The sequence below is a fragment of the Cherax quadricarinatus genome, chromosome 98 (assembly GCF_038502225.1).
Source record: "Cherax quadricarinatus isolate ZL_2023a chromosome 98, ASM3850222v1, whole genome shotgun sequence".
Classification (NCBI taxonomy): Eukaryota; Metazoa; Arthropoda; class Malacostraca; order Decapoda; family Parastacidae; genus Cherax; species Cherax quadricarinatus.
In genome coordinates this window covers 11072876-11096865 of record NC_091389.1, presented here as the reverse complement: position 1 = coordinate 11096865, position 23990 = coordinate 11072876, and the positions used below count along the sequence as shown (strand labels likewise).

The 23990-nt window shown below is 42.9% G+C and overlaps 1 protein-coding gene across 2 annotated transcripts in view; it reads right to left on the bottom strand.

Moving 5' to 3' along the window:
* Fak (protein tyrosine kinase 2 Fak) overlaps nt 1-23990 on the bottom strand; it is an 81060-nt gene that overhangs the window by 34093 nt on the left and 22977 nt on the right. The window contains exons 5-13 of one of the 2 annotated variants that reach the window (XM_070105400.1): nt 23284-23413; nt 17307-17351; nt 16210-16347; nt 11658-11840; nt 7754-7970; nt 6006-6196; nt 4964-5168; nt 4563-4642; nt 2287-2885 (exon numbers count right to left, since the gene is read on the bottom strand). In XM_070105400.1, coding sequence (XP_069961501.1) covers nt 2287-2885; nt 4563-4642; nt 4964-5168; nt 6006-6196; nt 7754-7970; nt 11658-11840; nt 16210-16347; nt 17307-17351; nt 23284-23413 — 1788 coding nt within the window. The remainder of the gene's footprint in view (nt 1-2286; nt 2886-4562; nt 4643-4963; nt 5169-6005; nt 6197-7753; nt 7971-11657; nt 11841-16209; nt 16348-17306; nt 17352-23283; nt 23414-23990) is intronic. The other variant, XM_070105401.1, reaches the window with a different exon arrangement.

The following is a 23990-nucleotide window of genomic DNA, read 5'->3' as shown; positions in this document are numbered from 1 at the left end:
ACAGGTTTGTGTGAGCATCTTAGATAGGAGTGACTCGAGGTGCTGTTTGAGTGTGAGCAAGGTAACATTTATGAAGGGATTCAGGGAAACCAGTTAGCCGGATTCGAGTCCTGGAAGTGGGAAGTACAATGCCTGCACTCTGAAGGATGGGTGTTAATATGTAGCAGTTTTTGAACTATAGTACAGTGGAACCTCAAATATCGAACTGCTCCCAGCTCAACCAATTATGTAAGTATATTTTTGTAAGTGCTTTTATAAGTGTATTTTTGAGGGTCTGAAATGAACTAATCTAATTTACATTATTCTTGATGGGAATAAATTCATTCGGTAATGGCACTCGAACAGCCGTCTGGAACTAAGAAAGTTCGATATTTGAGGTTCCACTGTATAGGCATAGGTTGGAGGGAGGGGTAAAGGAGGTTTTCAGTGTGAGGGGCTTGGACTTACAGCAAGCATGCGTGAGCATCTTAGTAGGAGCAAATGGAGACTAATGGTTTTTAGGACTTGACGTGCTGTTGGAGTGTGAGCAAGGAAACATTTATGAAGGGATTCAGGGGAAACCGGCAGGCCGGACTTGAGTCCTGGAGATGGGAAGTACAGTGCCTGCACTCTGAAGGAAGGGTGTTAATGCTGCAGTTTAAATACTGTAGTGTAAGCACACCTCTGGCAAGACAGTGATGGAGTGAATGATGAAAGTTTTTCTTTTTCGGGCCGCCCTGCCTTGGTGGGAAACGGCAGATGTGTTAATAAAACATAAAATAATAAAAGTATAGGCATGCATTTGACAAGATAATGATGGAGTGAGTGATGATGTGTGTTTCTTCTTTTTTGGGTCACCTACCTCAGGTGTAGATGGTCAGAGTTAAATAAATCTTTATATTAACACACTGACTGTTTCCCACCATGGCAGGGTGACCCAAAAAAGAAGAAACACTTTCACCATCATTCACTCTATCACTGTCTTGCCAGAGGTGCACTGATACTTCAGTTGAAAAAACTGCAACGTATCTCCAGCCATCCTTCAGAGTGCAGGCATTGTACTTCCCACCTCTAGGGCTCAAGTCTGGCTAATTGGGGTCTCTGAATCCTTTCATGTTACTTGGCTCACACTCCAACAGCATGTCAAGTCATAAAAACCACTTGTTTCCACTTGCTCCTATCTAACACGCTCACACAAGCTGCAGTCATCGGTGAGCAGTCGGATAATTTATATTATCCATATCTGGAACTTCTACACATTCAGATAATCTGGTATGTGTCAACTTGAGACTTTGATTATGTCTGATCATGAGGAAGATGACAGTCTCACAGACAGTCAGGTGGCTGAGTCCCACAGATATGTCAGGTGGCTGAGTCCCACAGATATGTCAGGTGGCTGAGTCCCACAGACATGTCAGGTGGCTGAGTCCCACAGTCAGGTGCTTGACAGTCCCACAGACATGTCAGGTGGCTGACAGTCCCACAGACATGTCAGGTGGCTGACAGTCCCACAGACATGTAAGGTGGCTGACAGTCCTACAGACAGGTCAGGCAGTTGACAGTAACCCAGCTAGAAGGTTGTGTCTGACTTGACCTGGCTTAATCAATGTCACTATCACAAGACCTGGCTTCTCACATAACCCAGCTAGAAGGTTGTGTGTGTGACCTGACCTGGCCTAATCAATCCCACTATCACAACAAGACCTGGCTTCTCACATAACCCATAATATTTCCATTATAAACCATTAATATTTGCACCATCAAAGATAGTATAGATTCCCTTTTGTGTCTGATAGGTTTAGTTTTCAAATCTACCTGACTATATAAATCGAAAAAAGACAGTGTTCATTATTTTCCTCAAATATATGACATTTACAAAAATGTTCATCCTTAAGGAAATGTTATTGTTTAAAATGCACCCTAAAGATGCAGGAATACTGGAGAACTTGTTGTGTACGTAGTGAAGTTACGTTCTTCACCTCGTCTCATGCTGATACCCAACATGGATTATGTAGTGAGTATATGCATGTAGTTATGTATGAATAGTCTTGGGTATGTGGTGAGTGTACCCAATGTGAGTTATATGGTGAGTGTACCCAATGTGAGTTATATGGTGAGTGTACCCAATGTGAGTTATATGGTGAGTGTACCCAATGTGAGTTATGTGGCGAGTGTAGATTTAACCCATGACTACCCTAACCCACCCTCCCTCATGCTGACACCGATCATGCTGGTGCTCTGGTGTGTCTAGGGTCGTGCAGTACCAGCGTCATCATCGTGCCTCCACCAATATTACGACAACCCAACCTTGACTAGTGTTGATGGTGGCGAGAACGGCACCGGCGACGGCGAGCCAGAGCCGCCCTCACTGGCTCCTCCCCAGCCTCCCCCCGCAGCTGCCGATGCCCCGCGCTCCAGCGTGCCCCCTCGGCCGCCCCGGCGCCTTGTGGATGCCCCCGAAGGGGAGCCCAGGGGTGAGTGAGGGGCAGAGAGAGTTGAGTGGGGAGAGTAGTGGCCACCGCTGTGATGCGATGGCATGGTATGAGATGACTGGGGGTGAGATAACGTAGAGAATGGGGAATGGGGGTTAGACTGAGTGGCGGCAACGGCAGGGGGGGAGCGCGGCGTGTTGACAAAATCGACCGGCAGGGTGTTGAGGACAGAGGCCGGGGATATGTACGAGCCGGGAGCGTTGGCAGCCCGGTTGTGGTCGTCTCGCAACAGCTGACTCAGCACCTCTGGGGTCTGGGCGACGATGTAGGTGGTCGGACCACTGCTACTGACCTGCGAGGGGGCGTAGAGGGGCGGTGACCCTAGACCGGAGGGTGGTGGAGGTGTTGAAGTGTGTCCTCGGCCTCCAGCCATCATCGGCACTCGAGCTGGCTTAGGCGGCGGCTCGTCTGAACCTGTAAAATCATCACAGTTAGAACATCCTGCAGTACTTAGGTCAAAAGTACAAAGAAGGTGACAAGGAGGAATTGAAAACCTAAACAGTGGTCAAGAGTACGGTGGTCAAGAGTACGGTGGTCAAGAGTATACGGTGGTCAAGAGTATACGGTGGTCAAGAGTATACAGTGGTCAAGAGTATACGGTGGTCAAGAGTACGGTGGTCAAGAGTACGGTGGTCAACTACCAAATAGTGTGATCACAAATCGGTAATTTTACAATTTTCACACAAAGTTTAAAAAGTCGCAACTTTAAAACCAGGGACCTTAACCCGTAAACGGTACAAATGTATATATAAGTTTTTTCAACATTTGAAAGTATATAAAAAAAGTAGATCTTTTTGTTTTTACATTTGAAAATGTGTAAAAAAGACCGTTTACGGGCTAATAAACAATGTAGACACCGCTGCCACTAAAAAACATTTCTTCTGTTTATTAGCTACATCTCCGGGCCTCTCCTATATTATGTTTGCTTTCCATTTTTGAATTTTCACTCACACAAAAAATAGAAGATTTATTGTTATACAAACTACTGCATTATTGTAATAATTGTATAAATGATGTAATTTGTGTACTCTGAAATATCAGCAAAAATCAAACATTTCCAGTACTTTGAGCTTAATTTCAAGCTATTTCTAGTACTGAAACCAATCAAAATCATCTCTATTGCTGTAATATATCTTCCATTCTATCAAATAAGACCAAGAGGACGTCTTGCTACTTCTACTTACACTTAGGTCACACTACACATACATGTACAAGCATATATATACACACCCCTCTGGGTGTTCTTCTATTTTCTTTCTAGTTCTTGTTCTTGTTTATTTCCTCTTATCTCCATGGGGAAGTGGAACAGAATTCTTCCTCCGTAAGCCATGCATGTTGTAAGAGGCGACTAAAATGCCGGGAGCAAAGGGCTAGTAACCCCTTCTCCTGTATATATTACTAAATGTAAAAGGAGAAACTTTCGTTTTTCCTTTTGGGCCGCCCCGCCTCGGTGGGATACAGCCAGTGTATTGAAAGAAAGAAAGAAGACCAAGAGGTTGTGAATACAACTAAAAAAAACATGAAAATGCACAGCGAATCCGCAGTTTTAAACCAAAAACATAGTCGCAGATTTTTTTCATTATGCACTGTGTGCTGCAGGATTTTTTATATTGTTCATACTTACCACACAGACCCATCCTCTCATATCTAGGCCCAAATTTACAGCTCACAGCTTATCTGAGCTGAGCTGGGCTCATGGCATAGTACTACAGCATAGATACTGGCTTCAAACCTATAGTACTCTGGCACAGATAGCTAAAAGGTTAAGGGGGGAGTGAGGGATTATAGCTCCTAAACAAATATGGGAGGTACAGTGCCAGCACTTTAAAGGGGGAGTTTTGGATATTTGCTATTTAAAGTAACATGTAAAGTGTCATATGTACATGTCTCGGGCAAGTCATAGTGTGAATGATAGTGAAAGTGTTTCTTCTTTTGGGTCACCGTGCCTCAGTGGGAGACGGCCGGCATCTTACAAAAAAAATATTATCTATGTTTGTGGGGCTATTTTATTGGGTCATAATCCATAAACACAATGTGTGATCTAAGATAAACCCTGAACACAACGGTTTATTCATTGTCAACAACACTTACCCCAAGACATGCCTTGAACTCGACGGTTTTCTCGCCGCATTGTCTCGTGCTGCTGCATTCTTTCTTCTCTGAGGATCTCGCTGAAAAGTAAATACCACAATGTAGTACAAATTAGAAAAAATAAAACAATGCATGGCACTTTAAAACCTGCTTAACCCGTAAACGGTCCAAGCAGATCTACGTTCACATGTGTAGAGCTACAAAAGTAGATCTACGTTTTTTTTACATATTTTCAAATATAACAAAAAAAAAAAAAAGATCAAAGTTTTTTTACACATTTTCAAATGTAAAAAAACAAAAAGATCTACTTTTTTATATACTTTCAAATTTTGAAAAAACGTATATATATGTTTGGACCGTTTACGGGTTAATCAATCACCCTCGGGGTCCTCCCCACCCACCTTAAAACTTCCTTGATCTCTTTGAATAAAGGTCGTTTTGACGGTTCATACGTCCAGCACAGGGACATGAGGGAGTAGAGACGTGGCGGACAGTTCGGAGGGAGGGCCAGACGCTCTCCATTGTCAATTCTCTTTAAGACATCGTTATTCTTGATGCCTTGGAAAGGTTTCACTCCCAGCATTAATATTTCCCACATACACACACCTGAATAAAAATATAAGTCAGTGACTTAATTAACATCTAAAGTGTCACATATGTGCACCTCTGGCAAGACAGTGATAGTGCAAATGATGGTGAAAGTGTTTCTTTTTTTGGGACACCCTGTCTCGGTGGAAGACGGCCGGTTCGTTGAAAAAAAATAGATATACAGTGGACCCCCGGTTTACGATCAGCTCCCAATGGGACCAATTATGTAAGTGTATTTATTTAAGTGCGTTTGTACGTGTATGTTTGGGGGTCTGAAATGGACTAATTTACACTATTCCTCATGGGAACAAATTCGTTCGGTAACGGCACTCGAACGGCCTTCTGGAACGAATTATGGCCGAAACTCGGGGTACCACTGTACTGAACATGCCGGCTGTCTCCCACCAAGGTAGGATGATGCAAAATAGAAGGAAAACACATTCACCATCATTCACTCACCAGTTATCTTGTCAAAAGTGTGCACACAATGTAATACAAATGTCTCTCTTAACTGCAACATTCCCAGTGGTCAAGTGTGCACACAATGTAATACAAATGTCCCTCTTAACTGCAACATTCCCAGTGGTCAAGCTGACTCACTTCTGACATGACAGTTACTATGTGACTGATGTTGAAATTATTATCTAAACATTAGTTTGTTAAAAATATAAATATGATTGGAAGCCCATCAGACATCAATGTTAAGTCATTAATTATCCAAACATCAATATCAACACACCAAACATTGATATCAACTCACCAAACATCAATATCAACACACCAAACATTGATATCAACTACACAAAGACATCAACATTAGCTGACTAAACACACATAATATTAACATCAACTCACCAAACATCCAGACATCACTAGCACTGGTGAATCTCCTAAAGTTGATGCTTTCTGGTGCCATCCACTTGATGGGAAGCTTACCCTTGCTGGCCTTATAATAGCTCTGTTCCTCCACCCACCGTGATAAACCAAAGTCGGCCAGTTTGACGCAGTCGTGAGAGTACACCAACACGTTCCTGGCAGCAATGTCTCTGTCCAATGTAAATGCAACAATTAACTGGGTTGTTTTTACACATTCCTGGCAGCAATGTCTCTCAGGAATATAAATGTACCTTCACTGCACCGGCTGTTTCCTACTATGGCAGGGTGGCCCAAAAAAGAAGAATAACTTTAACCATCACTCACTCCATCACTGTCTTGCCAGAGAGGAATTGATACTACAATTTACAAACTGTAAATATCCTCACCACCCCTCCTCCATCACTCTCCCTCACCCCTCCTCCATCACTCTCCCTCACCCCTCCTCCATCACCCTCCCTCACCCCTCCTTCAGAGTGCAGATAAGGTGTAGATAAGTGGAAGACTGAATAACAGAAATGGTAGAAAATAATAACGTAGAATATATGATGAAAGTAAAATAAAACATAGTGGAGGAGAGTTTGGTGAAATTTAATGTAAGTGTTGTCATATAACTAGACAAGACAGTGACTGTATGAATGACAGTCAAAGTATTTTCTTCTTTGTTGTGGTCACGTGACCTTCGTGGGAGATAATCAGAGGGTTAAAACAAAATAATTACTAAGCTACATGAACATCACATATTCAAGAATAAAGATCTATTCTAAATTTTCTCCTCTAATTTCACAAGAGGACGTCTCTGCCACACGTCAGCACACTTTTGGCAAGATGGCAAGTGAATGGTCAATTTTTTTTTTTTTTTTTTAGGTAACCCTACCTTGATATTAGATGGTCAGTGTATTTACAAACTCGGCCTGAGTGGCATAAATACTACATACACTAATGCAGTGCGTAGGTTCAAATCCTGCTGTGGACTGAGAGATAATGTTTGTAAATAATTTTGCCCATTTGTGAATTGTTAAGCACAGTCAGTATGTTAAGTCAAATGTAACACTCGGTGGGAGACGGCCGACTTGTTAAAAAAAAAAAAAAAAAAAAAAAGTCTGTGTAATATAGAAGGAAGGCGTGTTTGTACGGTTCTTAGCTCTCCAACCCCCAGCGATAAGCAAAAATCACTGATGGATAGAAATGAGAATTTTCTTCATTATCGAATACATTTAAAACGCCTGATAATGTGTTTACACTATCGTATATTAAGTGCTCAATACATCTAGGCATATAAAAACAGATAAAGTAAAATAAACACAAAGCACTTACAATACTTAAATTAAAATATGGCATTGTTTACCCTTCCCACACGCAAATGTTGTACAGAAAAGTGACAAAAACAGAGAATATAATAAACAACGGCTCAACTGAAAGCCAAGAAAAACATGGTACACTGAAAAGACGATACGGAATGTGTGGGACTCCTGTATTCTTAAACTATAATACAGTGGACCGCCGCCTTACGATCAGCTCCCAACTCGACCAATTATGTAAGTGTATTTTTGTAAGTGCTTTTGTACGTGTAGTTTTGGGGGTCTGAAACGGACTAATCTAATTCAAAATATTTCTTATGGGACCAAATTCAGTCGGTAACGGCACCCGAACAGACTTCTGGAATGAAATAATATCGTAAGGCGGGGGTCCACTGTAATTAGCTTGCTTTAATATATTTCTATGCATACCTGTGAACAAATTTTTTGCTTTCCAAGTAAGAGAGCGCTGTGGAGAGCTGGAAGGCGTAGAGCACCAGAGTGGCCAGGTTGAGGCGGTCTTTGTTGTTCTGCAGGTAAGCTCTCATTTCCCCAAAACGCGCCAGCTCCATCACGATCCAAAACGGCCACCCAGAGCAAATACCAATGAGTTTGATGATGTGAGGATGATCAAACTGCTGCATGATATCTGCAACAACAATGAGCATGATAATGTTGGGATGATCAACTGCTGCATGATATCTGCAACAACAACAGGTCACCATCCTCTCCTCGTTTTTAGCAAATATCATGAAAATAAATGGTATAAAATACCGACACACTGGAAACATAAACACATATGCAGTTTAATGTGATCCTTTATTGACAACGTTTCGCCCACACAGTGGGCTTTTTCAAGTCATACACAGATCTACCTGGGGTGGAAGGTACGGGAGTATTTATAGTCAGGTTCAGAATGTTGAGGTCAGGTGAAGAATGCTGCATCTGATGATCTACCGGATGGGGTTATAGAGTCTTGGGTAGCTTGGCAGGGGTATTGGACAAGTTGTGAGTACACCTTCTGCAATGTTCTATGTTCTTATGTAGGATAGCAATGAAGAAGTTTCTTTGCAAGTGGTTCAGCTATGTTATAGAAGCCATTGTTCTGGTTGAAATTGTTGGTTATAGAGATAAGCGATGATTCCAGGATTCTTCGGTATTGAGTGTTGTCTTCTGTGGCGATAAGTCTTGAGTTTCTGTAGTTAATTAAATGGTTGTGTGAATTGCGATGTTGTACACAGGCATTCCTTGTATCGTCAGTCCTGCTTGCGTATTGGTGTTCTGAAATATGTGTTTGGAGGTCTCTTGATGTTTCGCCCACGTATAATTTGTTGCAGTCATTACCAGGGATTATGTATACCCCTGCAGAGGATGGAGGCTTGTCCTGTCTACTACTGGTGATGTCCTTGATGGTTGTGGTTGTGGAGGTAGATACTTGGAATGATGTATTGGAAAAGATGTATTTTCTAAACTCCACTATCCTCGTCACTTCATCAGAGACTGCAGACTGCGAGCATTAAACATCTTCAACACACCCAGAGAAGACACTGCCGAGAAGAGATACATAGTCCTCCCCACCAACTCCATTGCCAAACATGTTTCCAACATCTTTTCCAATACATCATTCCAAGTATCTACCTCCACAACCACGACCATCAAGGACATCACCAGTAGTAGACAGGACAAGCCTCCATCCTCTGCAGGGGTATACATAATCCCTGGTAATGACTGCAACAAATTATACGTGGGCGAAACATCAAGAGACCTCCAAACACGTATTTCAGAACACCAATATGCAAGCAGGACTGACGATACAAGGAATGCCTGTGTACAGCATCGCAATTCACACAACCATTTAATTAACTACAGAAACTCAAGACTTATAGCCACAGAAGACAACACTCAATACAGACGAATCCTGGAATCATCGCTTATCTCTATAACCAACAATTTCAACCAGAACAATGGCTTCTATAACATAGCAGAACCACTCGCCAAGAAAGTTCTTCATCGCTATCCCACATAAGAACATAGAACACTGCAGAAGGTGTACTCACAACTTGTCCAATACCCCTGCCAAGCTACCCAAGACTATAACCCCACCCGGTAGATCATCAGATGCAGCATTCTCCACCTGACCTCAACATTCTGAACCTGACTATAAATACTCCCGTACCTTCCATCCCAGGTAGATCTGTTTGTGACTTGAAAAAGCCCACTGTGTGGGTGAAACGTTGTCAATAAAGGATCACATTAAACTGCATATGTGTTTATGTTTCCAGCAAATATCATCCCAACAAAGAAATAAATATTTTAATACAAGCTGTCTCTCACTGAGGAAAAACAGCAAAATAAGGAAACACTTTAATCATCACTCACTCCATCACTGTCTTGCCAGAGGTCCACTGATACTACAGCTCAAAACTGCAAAGATCCCCACCCATCCTTCAGAGTGTAGTAATTATACTTCCCACCACCACCACCCATCCTTCAGAGTGTAGTAATTATACTTTCAGTGCAGGCACTGTACTTCCCACCACCACCACCACCACCCATCCTTCAGAGTGCAGGCACTGTACTTCCCACCACCACCACCACCACCCATCCTTCAGAGTGCAGGCACTGTACTTCCCACCACCACCACCACCCATCCTTCAGAGTGCAGGCACTGTACTTCCCACCACCACCACCACCCATCCTTCAGAGTGCAGGCACTGTACTTCCCACCACCACCACCACCCATCCTTCAGAGTGCAGGCACTGTACTTCCCACCACCACCACCCATCCTTCAGAGTGCAGGCACTGTACTTCCCACCACCATCACCCATCCTTCAGAGTGCAGGCACTGTACTTCCCACCACCACCACCCATCCTTCAGAGTGCAGGCACTGTACTTCCCACCACCACCACCCATCCTTCAGAGTGCAGGCACTGTACTTCCCACCACCACCACCCATCCTTCAGAGTGCAGGCACTGTGCTTACCACCACCACCACCCATCCTTCAGAGTGCAGGCACTGTACTTCCCACCACCACCACCCATCCTTCAGAGTGCAGGCACTGTACTTCCCACCACCACCCATCCTTCAGAGTGCAGGCACTGTACTTCCCACCACCACCCATCCTTCAGAGTGCAGGCACTGTACTTCCCACCACCACCCATCCTTCAGAGTGCAGGCACTGTACTTCCCACCACCACCCATCCTTCAGAGTGCAGGCCACTGCACTTCCCACCACCACCCATCCTTCAGAGTGCAGGCACTGTACTTCCCACCATCACCCATCCTTCAGAGTGCAGGCACTGTACTTCCCACCACCACTCATCCTTCAAAGTGCAGGCACTGTACTTCCCACCACCACCCATCCTTCAGAGTGCAGGCACTGTACTTCCCACCATCACCCATCCTTCAGAGTGCAGGCACTGTACTTCCCACCACCACCCATCCTTCAGGGTGCAGGCACTGTACTTCCCACCACCACCACCCATCCTTCAGAGTGCAGGCACTGTACTTCCCACCACCACCCATCCTTCAGAGTGCAGGCACTGTACTTCCCACCACCACCCATCCTTCAGAGTGCAGGCACTGTATTTCCCACCACCACCCATCCTTCAGAGTGCAGGCCACTGTACTTCACACCTCCAGGACTCAAGTCCAGCTAACTGCAGCATTATTTTACTAACAATGTTGATGCTTCAAGCCATCCACTTCTGACTCTCTCGTACATAAAATTTCTGGAGTTACACCTCTAAGTGTAAGTAGAAGTTGCTAACCTACACACTATGTTTACAACTTCCTGGAGTGTAAGATATGCGTCAAAGTATTGAATATACCCACTGAAGAGCAGGGCAACTATGGCTACAAGATGACAACACTGCTAATGTGTGTGGACCAAGACTCTTCAACATATTACCAGCAGTAACTTCATCACAAGTTCTTCTCCAAAGTCCGGGTTATTTGTGAATTGTTCCAGTCATGGCATTGTAACCTTTTACCTTTTTTTAACATACTATTTAGTAATTTATTAACATATTTTTAATAAATTAGTAATTTATACAGGTGTTACCTTGCTGCCAGTGTTTAGTAACTTACACAGGAGAAAGTGTTACTAGCACCTTGCTCCTGGTATTTTTGTTGCCTCTTACAACACAACTTACGGAGGAAGTATTCTTCTCCACTTCCCTAAGGAGCAACTTTTATTTATAAATATTTATTGTACACATTCATAGTTAAAATTTACCTCAAAATAGAGTACATGTATTATGAAAATGGTATTGTAAGTGTTAACCAAAAGTTAGAATATAGTGTATATAGGAGAAAGGAAGAAAGAACTTACAAGCTTCCTCTAAGAACTTCTCTGCCATGGTTCCTTCTGACTCTACTTTACAGGTCTTGATGGCAACCAGCACCGTAGAGTCGTCCCGTGAGTGATACACCCCAGTGTGAACATCACCGAACTGACCCTCCCCGATGATTTCTCCGATGTCTATACTTGAACGCTCCAGCTCGTAATCTTTGGCTGTAGTAAAGAGAGTGATGCTATGTTATACACTGTTTTATCTTGCTAAGAAGTTATACACATAAGCAGTCTTTACCTGTTAGCATCTTAGGGAAGTTATTAAAAACACTACAAAATCTGACAGATCTACACTTTAGCAGAGAGTAGATCTGTCAGATTTATTTCCACATGATTATGTATTGGTGGATAAAAGGTTGATGGGTAGGCTCCAGGATGTACATGTTTATAGAGGGGCAACTGATATATCGGATCATTATTTAGTTGTAGCTACAGTTAGAGTAAGAGGTAGATGGGAAAAGAGGAAGGTGGCAACAACAAGTAAGAGGGAAGTGAAAGTGTATAAACTAAGGGAGGAGGAAGTTCGGGTGAGATATAAGCGACTATTGGCAGAAAGGTGGGCTAGTGCAAAGATGAGTAGTGGGGGGGTTGAAGAGGGTTGGAATAGTTTTAAAAATGCAGTATTAGAATGTGGGGCAGAAGTTTGTGGTTATAGGAGGGTGGGGGCAGGAGGAAAGAGGAGTGATTGGTGGAATGATGAAGTAAAGGGTGTGATAAAAGAGAAAAAGGTAGCTTATGAGAGGTTTTTACAAAGCAGAAGTGTTATAAGAAGAGCAGAGTATATGGAGAGTAAAAGAAAGGTAAAGAGAGTGGTGAGAGAGTGCAAAAGGAGAGCAGATGATAGAGTGGGAGAGGCACTGTCAAGAAATTTTAATGAAAATAAGAAAAAATTTTGGAGTGAGTTAAACAAGTTAAGAAAGCCTAGGGAAAATATGGATTTGTCAGTTAAAAACAGAGTAGGGGAGTTAGTAGATGGGGAGATGGAGGTATTGGGTAGATGGCGAGAATATTTTGAGGAACTTTTAAATGTTAAGGAAGAAACAGAGGCAGTAATTTCATGCACTGGTCAGGGAGGTATACCATCTTTTAGGAGTGAAGAAGAGCAGAATGTAAGTGTGGGGGAGGTACGTGAGGCATTACGTAAAATGAAAGGGGGTAAAGCAGCTGGAACTGATGGGATCATGACAGAAATGTTAAAAGCAGGGGGGGATATAGTGTTGGAGTGGTTGGTACTTTTGTTTAATAAATGTATGAAAGAGGGGAAGGTACCTAGGGATTGGCAGAGAGCATGTATAGTCCCTTTATATAAAGGGAAAGGGGACAAAAGAGACTGTAAAAATTATAGAGGAATAAGCTTACTGAGTATACCAGGAAAAGTGTACGGTAGGGTTATAATTGAAAGAATTAGAGGTAAGACAGAATGTAGGATTGCGGATGAGCAAGGAGGTTTTAGAGTGGGTAGGGGATGTGTAGATCAGGTGTTTACATTGAAGCATATATGTGAACAGTATTTAGATAAAGATAGGGAAGTTTTTATTGCATTTATGGATTTAGAAAAGGCATATGATAGAGTGGATAGAGGAGCAATGTGGCAGATGTTGCAAGTATATGGAATAGGTGGTAAGTTATTAAATGCTGTAAAGAGTTTTTATGAGGATAGTGAGGCTCAGGTTAGGGTGTGTAGAAGAGAGGGAGACTACTTCCCGGTAAAAGTAGGTCTTAGACAGGGATGTGTAATGTCACCATGGTTGTTTAATATATTTATAGATGGGGTTGTAAAGGAAGTAAATGCTAGGGTGTTTGGGAGAGGGGTGGGATTAAATTATGGGGAATCAAATTCAAAATGGGAATTGACACAGTTACTTTTTGCTGATGATACTGTGCTTATGGGAGATTCTAAAGAAAAATTGCAAAGGTTAGTGGATGAGTTTGGGAATGTGTGTAAAGGTAGAAAGTTGAAAGTGAACATAGAAAAGAGTAAGGTGATGAGGGTGTCAAATGATTTAGATAAAGAAAAATTGGATATCAAATTGGGGAGGAGGAGTATGGAAGAAGTGAATGTTTTCAGATACTTGGGAGTTGACGTGTCGGCGGATGGATTTATGAAGGATGAGGTTAATCATAGAATTGATGAGGGAAAAAAGGTGAGTGGTGCGTTGAGGTATATGTGGAGTCAAAAAACGTTATCTATGGAGGCAAAGAAGGGAATGTATGAAAGTATAGTAGTACCAACACTCTTATATGGGTGTGAAGCTTGGGTGGTAAATGCAGCAGCGAGGAGACGGTTGGAGGCAGCGGAGATGTCCTGTTTAAGGGCAATGTGTGGTGTAAATATTATGCAGAAAATTCGGAGTGTGGAAATTAGGAGAAGGTGTGGAGTTAATAAAAGTATTAGTCAGAGGGCAGAAGAGGGGTTGTTGAGGTGGTTTGGTCATTTAGAGAGAATGGATCACAGTAGAATGACATGGAAAGCATATAAATCTATAGGGGAAGGAAGGCGGGGTAGGGGTCGTCCTCGAAAGGGTTGGAGAGAGGGGGTAAAGGAGGTTTTGTGGGTAAGGGGCTTGGACTTCCAGCAAGCGTGCGTGAGCGTGTTAGATAGGAGTGAATGGAGACGAATGGTACTTGGGACCTGACGATCTGTTGGAGTGTGAGCAGGGTAATATTTAGTGAAGGGATTCAGGGAAACCGGTTATTTTCATATAGTCGGACTTGAGTCCTGGAAATGGGAAGTACAATGCCTGCACTTTAAAGGAGGGGTTTGGGATATTGGCAGTTTGGAGGGATATGTTGTGTATCTTTATATGTTTATGCTTCTAGACTGTTGTATTCTGAGCACCTCTGCAAAAACAGTGATAATGTGCGAGTGTGGTGAAAGTGTTGAATGATGATGAAAGTATTTTCTTTTTGGGGATTTTCTTTCTTTTTTGGGTCACCCTGCCTCGGTGGGAGACGGCCGACTTGTTGAAAAAAAAAAAAAAAAAAAAACAATGTCTGTATAGAGACAGACGACATTTGGTTGTGCCTGCAGAAAGCTCATATAGGTAGAGTAACCCAAAAGAAAAAATTCACCATCATTTAACAACTGTCTTGCCAGAAGTGTCTTGACATCATAGTTTAGGTGACTCTCTAAAGTTTAAAGCCTAAACTGCAACATCCTCATGCCTATTTCAGAGTGCAGGCACTGTACTTTCCACCTCCAGGACTCAAGTCCAGCTAACTGGTCTCCCTGAATCCCCTCAAATATTACCTTGCTCACATTCCAACAACAGGTATGTCAAAAACAACTGTTTCCTCTCAACCTGATGTAACACTCACACAACTCCGCTGGATGTGGAATACCCAGGCACTCAAAACCTCCTTCACTCCTTACCTTCAACCCTCCTGGGACTACCCTTGCCCCTCTCTTTCACTCCTTATCTCCAACCTTCCTGGGACCACCCCTGCCCCTCCTTCACTCTTACCTTCAACCCTCCTGGGACCACCCCTGCCCCTCCTTCACTCTTACCTTCAACCCTCCTGGGACCACCCCTGCCCCTCCTTCACTCTTACCTTCAACCCTCCTGGGACCACCCCTGCCCCTCCTTCACTCTTACCTTCAACCCTCCTGGGACCACCCCTGCCCCTCCTTCACTCTTACCTTCAACCCTCCTGGGACCACCCCTGCCCCTCCTTCACTCTTACCTTCAACCCTCCTGGGACCACCCCTGCCCCTCCTTTACTCTTACCTTCAACCCTCCTGGGACCACCCCTGCCCCTCCTTCACTCTTACCTTCAACCCTCCTGGGACCACCCCTGCCCCTCCTTCACTCTTACCTTCAACCCTCCTGGGACCACCCCTGCCCCTCCTTCACTCTTACCTTCAACCCTCCTGGGACCACCCCTTCCCCTCCTTCACTCCACATACCCTGCTTGTCATTCTACTTTGATTCATCCTCTCTAAACCAGCATCTTCAGTTTGAAGAATAATACTTATAGTGACCTCAAACCTTACCTTAACTCTGTTAGTTCTCTGAATATTCACACCACACACTGCCCTCAATCCATGACATCTGCACTACCTCCAGCCTACTGCCTCTAGCCTACTGCCTCCAGCCTCCTCCTCCTCCTCCCTACAGCCTCCAGCCTCTTCCTTATCACCACAACACACTAGATCACAAAACAGTCAACAAGTAGCAATATAAATACAGTGGACCCCCGCTTAACGATCACCTCCCAATGCGACCAATTATGTAAGTGTATTTATGTAAGTGCGTTTGTACGTGTATGTTTGGGGGTCTGAAATGGACTAATCTACTTCACAATATTCCTTATGGGAACAAATTCGGTCAGTACTGGCACCTGAACATACTTCTGGAGTGAAAAAATATCGTTAACCGGGGGTCCACTGTACACAGGTTGCACAACAAGCTTACATTACAACAATGATTTACTCTGCATAGAGCTCAAGCTTTACACGGTGCTGTGCTGTCTTCCCCATAAAACCTTCAACACTACACAACATTAACATAGAGATCAGGTTGCTACTCACTCGCAGGAGTAGAGTAGTCACCCTCGTCATCAACAATTTCAGCATAGTCTTCCGAGGCGCCACCACCACCGCCTCTCTTGGTATCTCTCCCGGTCTCGGAGCTGTGTCGAGAGCTCCCGCTGCCGGACCCGCTCACTTCTGTATGGAGAATTTATACTGAATTAAGCACTGGTAGGCCTGTCTACCAGGTGATACTGACATCGATAGTCTTCCTGGTAGTCAGCTATAAACTAATAGTCAGCCTGGCAGTCAAATACACACTGATAGCCTAGTTTATACATTGACAGTCAGCTATACACTGATAGCCTGGTAGTTATCTATACACTGAAACACTAAGATTCAGCCTGGTAGTCAGCTATATGCTGATAGTCAGCCTAGCAGTCAGCTATACACTGAGAGAGTGTTTGTTATTCACTTTATGTTATAAATGGAAATATTCCTGGATAAGAGTTCACTTACAATACATAACAATATCAGTGCTAGTGAAGCTTGACTTGTACAAGAACATTACAAGTTGCTGAAGACTTGTATTCTCACACACTAGGTGAAACAATGACAAGTTTGTGGTGTAGTTGTAATAAGCAACAGTACGCTTCTCTCGTGTACAGTATGTAAGCTACCAACACAAAAATGTGTACATACTACATAATAATGTGTAAACACTACACAATAATTTGTACACACTACACAATATTTGTTATAAAACAAGGAAAACAAGCACAGTAACGTCCTCGGGACAAGACGCTGAACTTTTGTGTCTCGTTGACACACAACAAACTTGCACAATTAAGCTGTATATCCTAATTGAATGATCAAATTTAGTGCATATACTCATAATGTTGGAAAATGATGAGATACACTGCCATGTCTCTCATGCATTATTGCATGCTGGACTTAATAATGTTAGGTGAGGTGTCGTACAGTGAAGGTGACGCAGACTAAGAATGTTGCATGCAGTGTATGTACCAGTTGTAAGTTATACACCAGACTAAGAATGTTGCATGCAGTGTTAAGTACAAACCATGAGTCACACATCAGACTAAGGATGTTGCATGCAACAGCAGTAGTAATCAGCTACAAACCAAGCTGGAACAAACCTTGTGACATCTGGCACGGGCAAGGTAAAGACTTCCAAACATGAACTATAGTTGATGATGCAATGAGCGAGAAAGGATCCCATGGAGCAAGTCAACCAGGCAGTGAGCAAGCAGCACCAGGGAGCACAGAGAAAGACAGTCAGGAGTTAGTTATGCAGTTAATACCTGGCATTCATTTTGGCCGCCGCCTCTGCCACCGCAACCAGTAAACTGATGTTTTACCAGAGATGCCAAGCAAATCTCTACTAACTTTTACTTGCTATACACATGAGATAGTAGTGACACCAGCGTAAACACTTTGGTGAATGGAGGGTAGGCCTGGTCGAGTGGACGAGTGGACAATACACTGGCCTACTACTTTTAGTACTGGCCTGGTCGAGTGGACAACACACTGGTCTGCTACTTTCAGCACTGAATGTTACTTTCAGCATGTCTTTTGCTCAGATAAAAGCTTGACAGAAGCTTCATCAGATATTAAGCTCTGATAAAAGCTTGACAGAAGCTTTTCACAAAGCTTAACATTGTCGTAATAAATGCTTGTTGTGTTCATATAACTTCAACTCTATCTTATAGGCAGCTTACTCTTATATGCAAATATACACATCAAGATATGAATGTAAACCATACCACGGGCGGGATTTGAACCCACGGTCAGAGAGTCTCAAAACTCCAGACCGTCGCGTTAGCCACTGGACCAGCTAGCCACATAAGATTCGTCCAACTAGGTATAGTTTTGAGACTCTCTGACTGCGGGTTCAAATCCCGCCCGTGGTATGGTTTGTTTGCAATCGTGTCATTACGATTTCGTGAGTCAAGATATGAATGTATTTCTGTATGTGTCAAGAGTATTTCAAACATACACCAGAGTTATATACAATATTTTAATGGTGTGTAGATTAGCGAAGCACAGTGTTATTTCTAGTAAAAGATAACTACTAGTACACTGATAACACTGACTAACTCTCTATATGGTGTTCCAAAAAGTCTCCATACATAAATAATATTTTTTATTAGATATCATTTAAGAATGTCTTTGTCAGAAGAACATACAGGTGAGCCTTGACTTACAGTGGGGTTACGTTCTGACGAACCCATCGCAAGTCAAAAATATCCAAAGTCAAATATAAATATATGCTAAATAAATAAGTAAATAAATAACTACTGTCACTGAATAAAGAAATAAATAATTATTGTAACTAACTAAATACAGTGGTACCTCGAGTTCCGAAGTTAATTCATTCCAGAAGACTGTTCATGTGCCAGTACTGAACGAATTTGTTCCTATAAGGAATAATGTAAATTAGATCAGTCCATTTCAGACCCCCAAAAATATACTAACAAAAGCACTTACAAAAATACACTTAGATAATTGTTCAAGTTGGGAGATGTTTGAAACTCGAGGTACCACTGTACCAGTAATGAAAAAGATATAAATAAATACAAGCCAGGGACTTGCCACCTTCATGCTGGGTAATTATCTTAAGATTCATCTCCTAAGTAATTACTTTTGCACCATTATAAAGTCAAAATATCCTAAGTTGAACCATCGTAAGTCGAGGAGCACTTATATAGAAATAATTTTCATGACTGGATAGGAAATCTGTCGCCAGGTTGCAGCGAACTTCAAGAGGAAACGTCAAGTGCATCGTACGTGATATTCTTGCCAAACTTACTGCAAAATTCAAAAAGATTTTAAGTACTGTGGATCAAACGTGTTTTGAAGTGTTGTGAATCAAACGTATTAACAGGTTTTCACTGAGTGGGTGAGGCAGCTGCATATGCTTACAAAGACACAGCATTCACAAATAATTATCTGTAAATACAGTTACATTCTGCTAAACTTGCTAAATTTCCCTATGTATGGAGACTTTTGGGACACCCTGTAATGTGAGACTGATATGTTGTGCTGCAAGAAATATTAGTTGATAAGGTTAATATCTGTAAGTGTAGTGCACAGTTTATTGTGCACACCAGACTCATCCTGTGGATGATAGTACTGGATAGTTATTGTGCACACCAGACTCATCCTGTGGATGACAGTACTGGATAGTTATTGTGCACACCAGACTCATCCTGTGGATGACAGTACTGGATAGTTATTGTGCACACCAGACTCATCCTGTGGATGATAGTACTGGATAGTTATTGTGCACGCCAGACCCAGCCTGTGGATGATAGTACTGGATAGTTATTGTGCACACCAGACCCAGCCTGTGGATGATAGTACTGGATAGTTATTGTGCACACCAGACCCAGCCTGTGGATGATAGTACTGGATAGTTATTGTGCACACCAGACTCATCCTGTGGATGATAGTACTGGATAGTTATTGTGCACACCAGACTCATCCTGTGGATGACAGTACTGGATAGTTATTGTGCACACCAGACTCATCCTGTGGATGACAGTACTGGATAGTTATTGTGCACACCAGACTCATCCTGTGGATGATAGTACTGGATAGTTATTGTGCACGCCAGACCCAGCCTGTGGATGATAGTACTGGATAGTTATTGTGCACACCAGACCCAGCCTGTGGATGATAGTACTGGATAGTTATTGTGCACACCAGACCCAGCCTGTGGATGATAGTACTGGATAGTTATTGTGCACACCAGACCCAGCCTGTGGATGATAGTACTGGATAGTTATTGTGCACACCAGACCCAGCCTGTGGATGATAGTACTGGATAGTTATTGTGCACACCAGACCCATCCTGTGGATGATAGTACTGGATAGTTATTGTGCACACCAGACCCAGCCTGTGGATGATAGTACTGGATAGTTATTGTGCACACCAGACCCAGCCTGTGGATGATAGTACTGGATAGTTATTGTGCACACCAGACCCAGCCTGTGGATGATAGTACTGGATAGTTATTGTGCACACCAGACCCAGCCTGTGGATGATAGTACTGGATAGTTATTGTGCACACCAGACCCAGCCTGTGGATGATAGTACTGGATAGTTATTGTGCACACCAGACTCATCCTGTGGATGATAGTACTGGATAGTTATTGTGCACACCAGACTCATCCTGTGGATGACAGTACTGGATAGTTATTGTGCACACCAGACTCATCCTGTGGATGACAGTACTGGATAGTTATTGTGCACACCAGACTCATCCTGTGGATGATAGTACTGGATAGTTATTGTGCACGCCAGACCCAGCCTGTGGATGATAGTACTGGATAGTTATTGTGCACACCAGACCCAGCCTGTGGATGATAGTACTGGATAGTTATTGTGCACACCAGACCCAGCCTGTGGATGATAGTACTGGATAGTTATTGTGCACACCAGACCCAGCCTGTGGATGATAGTACTGGATAGTTATTGTGCACACCAGACCCAGCCTGTGGATGATAGTACTGGATAGTTATTGTGCACACCAGACCCATCCTGTGGATGATAGTACTGGATAGTTATTGTGCACACCAGACCCAGCCTGTGGATGATAGTACTGGATAGTTATTGTGCACACCAGACCCAGCCTGTGGATGATAGTACTGGATAGTTATTGTGCACACCAGACCCAGCCTGTGGATGATAGTACTGGATAGTTATTGTGCACACCAGACCCAGCCTGTGGATGATAGTACTGGATAGTTATTGTGCACACCAGACCCATCCTGTGGATGATAGTACTGGATAGTTATTGTGCACACCAGACCCAGCCTGTGGATGATAGTACTGGATAGTTATTGTACACGCCAGACCCAGCCTGTGGATGATAGTACTGGATAGTTATTGTGCACACCAGACCCAGCCTGTGGATGATAGTACTGGATAGTTATTGTACACGCCAGACCCAGCCTGTGGATGATAGTACTGGATAGTTATTGTGCACGCCAGACCCAGCCTGTGGATGATAGTACTGGATAGTTATTGTGCACACCAGACCCAGCCTGTGGATGATATTACAACAACAAATACACAGTCAGAATGTATATAAATTAAAACACTAAAAGGGTAAAGAGGAATATGTGGATATACACCATGTATACAAAGTGTTTGTATATTAATAGTACGAGAGATGCGTGTTAGCAATACAATAAGCAGTAAACAGCAATAAAATTCACTGGTGGATCAAACAGCTCCTCAATTAAATATCTTATTAATTTACAAGTGATGTTAATTTACATGTTATTAATTTACAAGCTATTTTAATTTAGAAATTATATTCTATGTTGCAAGCAAATTTATAGAGCTTAAGTCAAAATTTCTGTTATATTATTGTCGCTAAAGAGGTTAGTACCATGGTGCCCTGGTATCTGTGGGTAATACCTCTGAATACCTATCATGGATACCCAGAACCGCAGATAGTAGTAAACCCTATATGTGTCATTTATCTTCTTTCAACTCACCGCCTGTATCCCACCAAGGCAGGGCAACCCAAAAAAAAAAAAAAAAAAAAGAAAATTTCCCCTTTTAAGTTTAATGATGTATACAGGAGAAACAGTCATTATCCCCTTGCTCCCGGCATTTTAGCCGCCTCTTACGACACGCATGACTTACAGAGGAAGAATTATTTTCCACTTCCCCATGGAGAAAGTCGTTTATCATCTACATAAATACCTATGATAAATTTTAACAGATAAATTATGCACAAATTGAGAATTAACACTAAAAGTTGAGAATTAACACTTTTTTTCACTGATGGGAAGAACTTCACAGCTTTTTTTAGACTCTGAACAACCATTATTTAATACACTTCAGCGTCATTATTAAGCAAAATTAAGAGTTGTTTTAAGGCCACAGTAAACCTTGGATAACTGAAACTGTATCTGTGGATACTGGGGTTCTACTGTATATTGAACTTGTACATAAATTACTGCACCGTCTAGCTCTATGTTGATGTTAAAATGAGAGTGATAGAACTTCAGTAGTCTTAGTATAGAAGCCATGGAACGGGTAAAGTTTGAACCCCATGGTAAGTGGGTGTTACAACTCCAGGCCAGTGTGTTAACCACTGAACCAGTGTGTTAACCACTGGACCAGTGTGTTAACCACTGGACCAGTGTGTTAACCACTGGACCAGTGTCTTAACCACTGGACCAGTGTCTTAACCACTGGACCAGTGTCTTAACCACTGGACCAGTGTCTTAACCACTGGACCAGTGTCTTAACCACTGGACCAGTGTCTTAACCACTGGACCAGTGTCTTAACCACTGGACCAGTGTGTTAACCACTGAACCAGTGTGTTAACCACTGGACCAGTGTGCTAACCACTGGACCAGTGTGTTAACCACTGAACCAGTGTGTTAACCACTGGACCAGTGTGCTAACCACTGGACCAGTGTCTTAACCACTGGACCAGTGTCTTAACCACTGGACCAGTGTCTTAACCACTGGACCAGTGTGTTAACCACTGAACCAGTGTGCTAACCACTGGACCAGTGTGTTAACCACTGTGCTAACCACTGGACCAGTGTGCTAACCACTGAACCAGTGTGTTAACCACTGAACCAGTGTGCTAACCACTGGACCAGTGTGTTAACCACTGAACCAGTGTGCTAACTACTGGACCAGCTGGTTTTAATGAGATTCATACAACTAGGTATACAATAAGATCACAGTAGATAGGTGACATCACAATAGGTAACTTCTCACATTATCAAGGAACATGTTTCTTGATAATGTGAGAAATCACAAAAGAAGTTGGAAGTTCACTAATTTTTTTCACAGTGGTTGTTTTGCATACAATTATGTATATTTCTATACACCATGGGGAGGTTAGCATGGGCCACCACTGTGACCACAAATGATTTTTTACAGATGACTGCCACACCAGCATGACTGCCACACCAGCATGACTGCCACACCAGAATGACTCCCACGCCAGCATGACTGCCATGCCAGCATGACTGCTATGCCAGCATGACTGCCACACCAGCATGACTGCTATGCCAGCATGACTGCCACGCCAGCATGACTGCCACACTAACAACAACTAAGGGAAATAACTGACCTTTAGTGTTCCAGAGGGAGGTGCGGGTGTTGTTGACTAGGCGACAATATCCATCTATAAGGTCAGCAAGACTCTCGGCACTGGCGATGCTGGGACAGGTGACGCTCAGGGCTTCTGCCGTTCCTGCTACCTGCAAACAATAAAAACATTAATTTGTGATGAAAGATCGATGTTTTGAGTAAAAACTTAAATAAACATTTGAAAAAGATGTTGTATTTGGTATTTTTATGAGTAGCAGAAAATATATTGTGAGTTAAGTTGCAACGATGACAAAAAAAAAAGGAGCTTCTCAAGTATTTCTATACAACAAACTTTTTTTTTAAGACGCTGGCCGTCTCCCACTGAGGCACGGTGACCCAAAAAATACAGTTTCACCATCACTCACTCCACCACTGTCTTGCCAATTCAAAAACTGCAACATATCTCCAGCCATCCTTCAAACTACAGGCACTGTACTTCCCAGTACCAGCCATCCTTCAAACTACAGGCACTGTACTTCCCAGTACCAGCCATCCTTCAGACTACAGGCACTGTACTTCCCAGTACCAGCCATCCTTCAGACTACAGGCACTGTACTTCCCAGTACCAGCCATCCTTCAAACTACAGGCACTGTACTTCCCAGTACCAGCCATCCTTCAAACTACAGGCACTGTACTTCCCAGTACCAGCCATCCTTCAAACTACAGGCACTGTACTTCCCAGTACC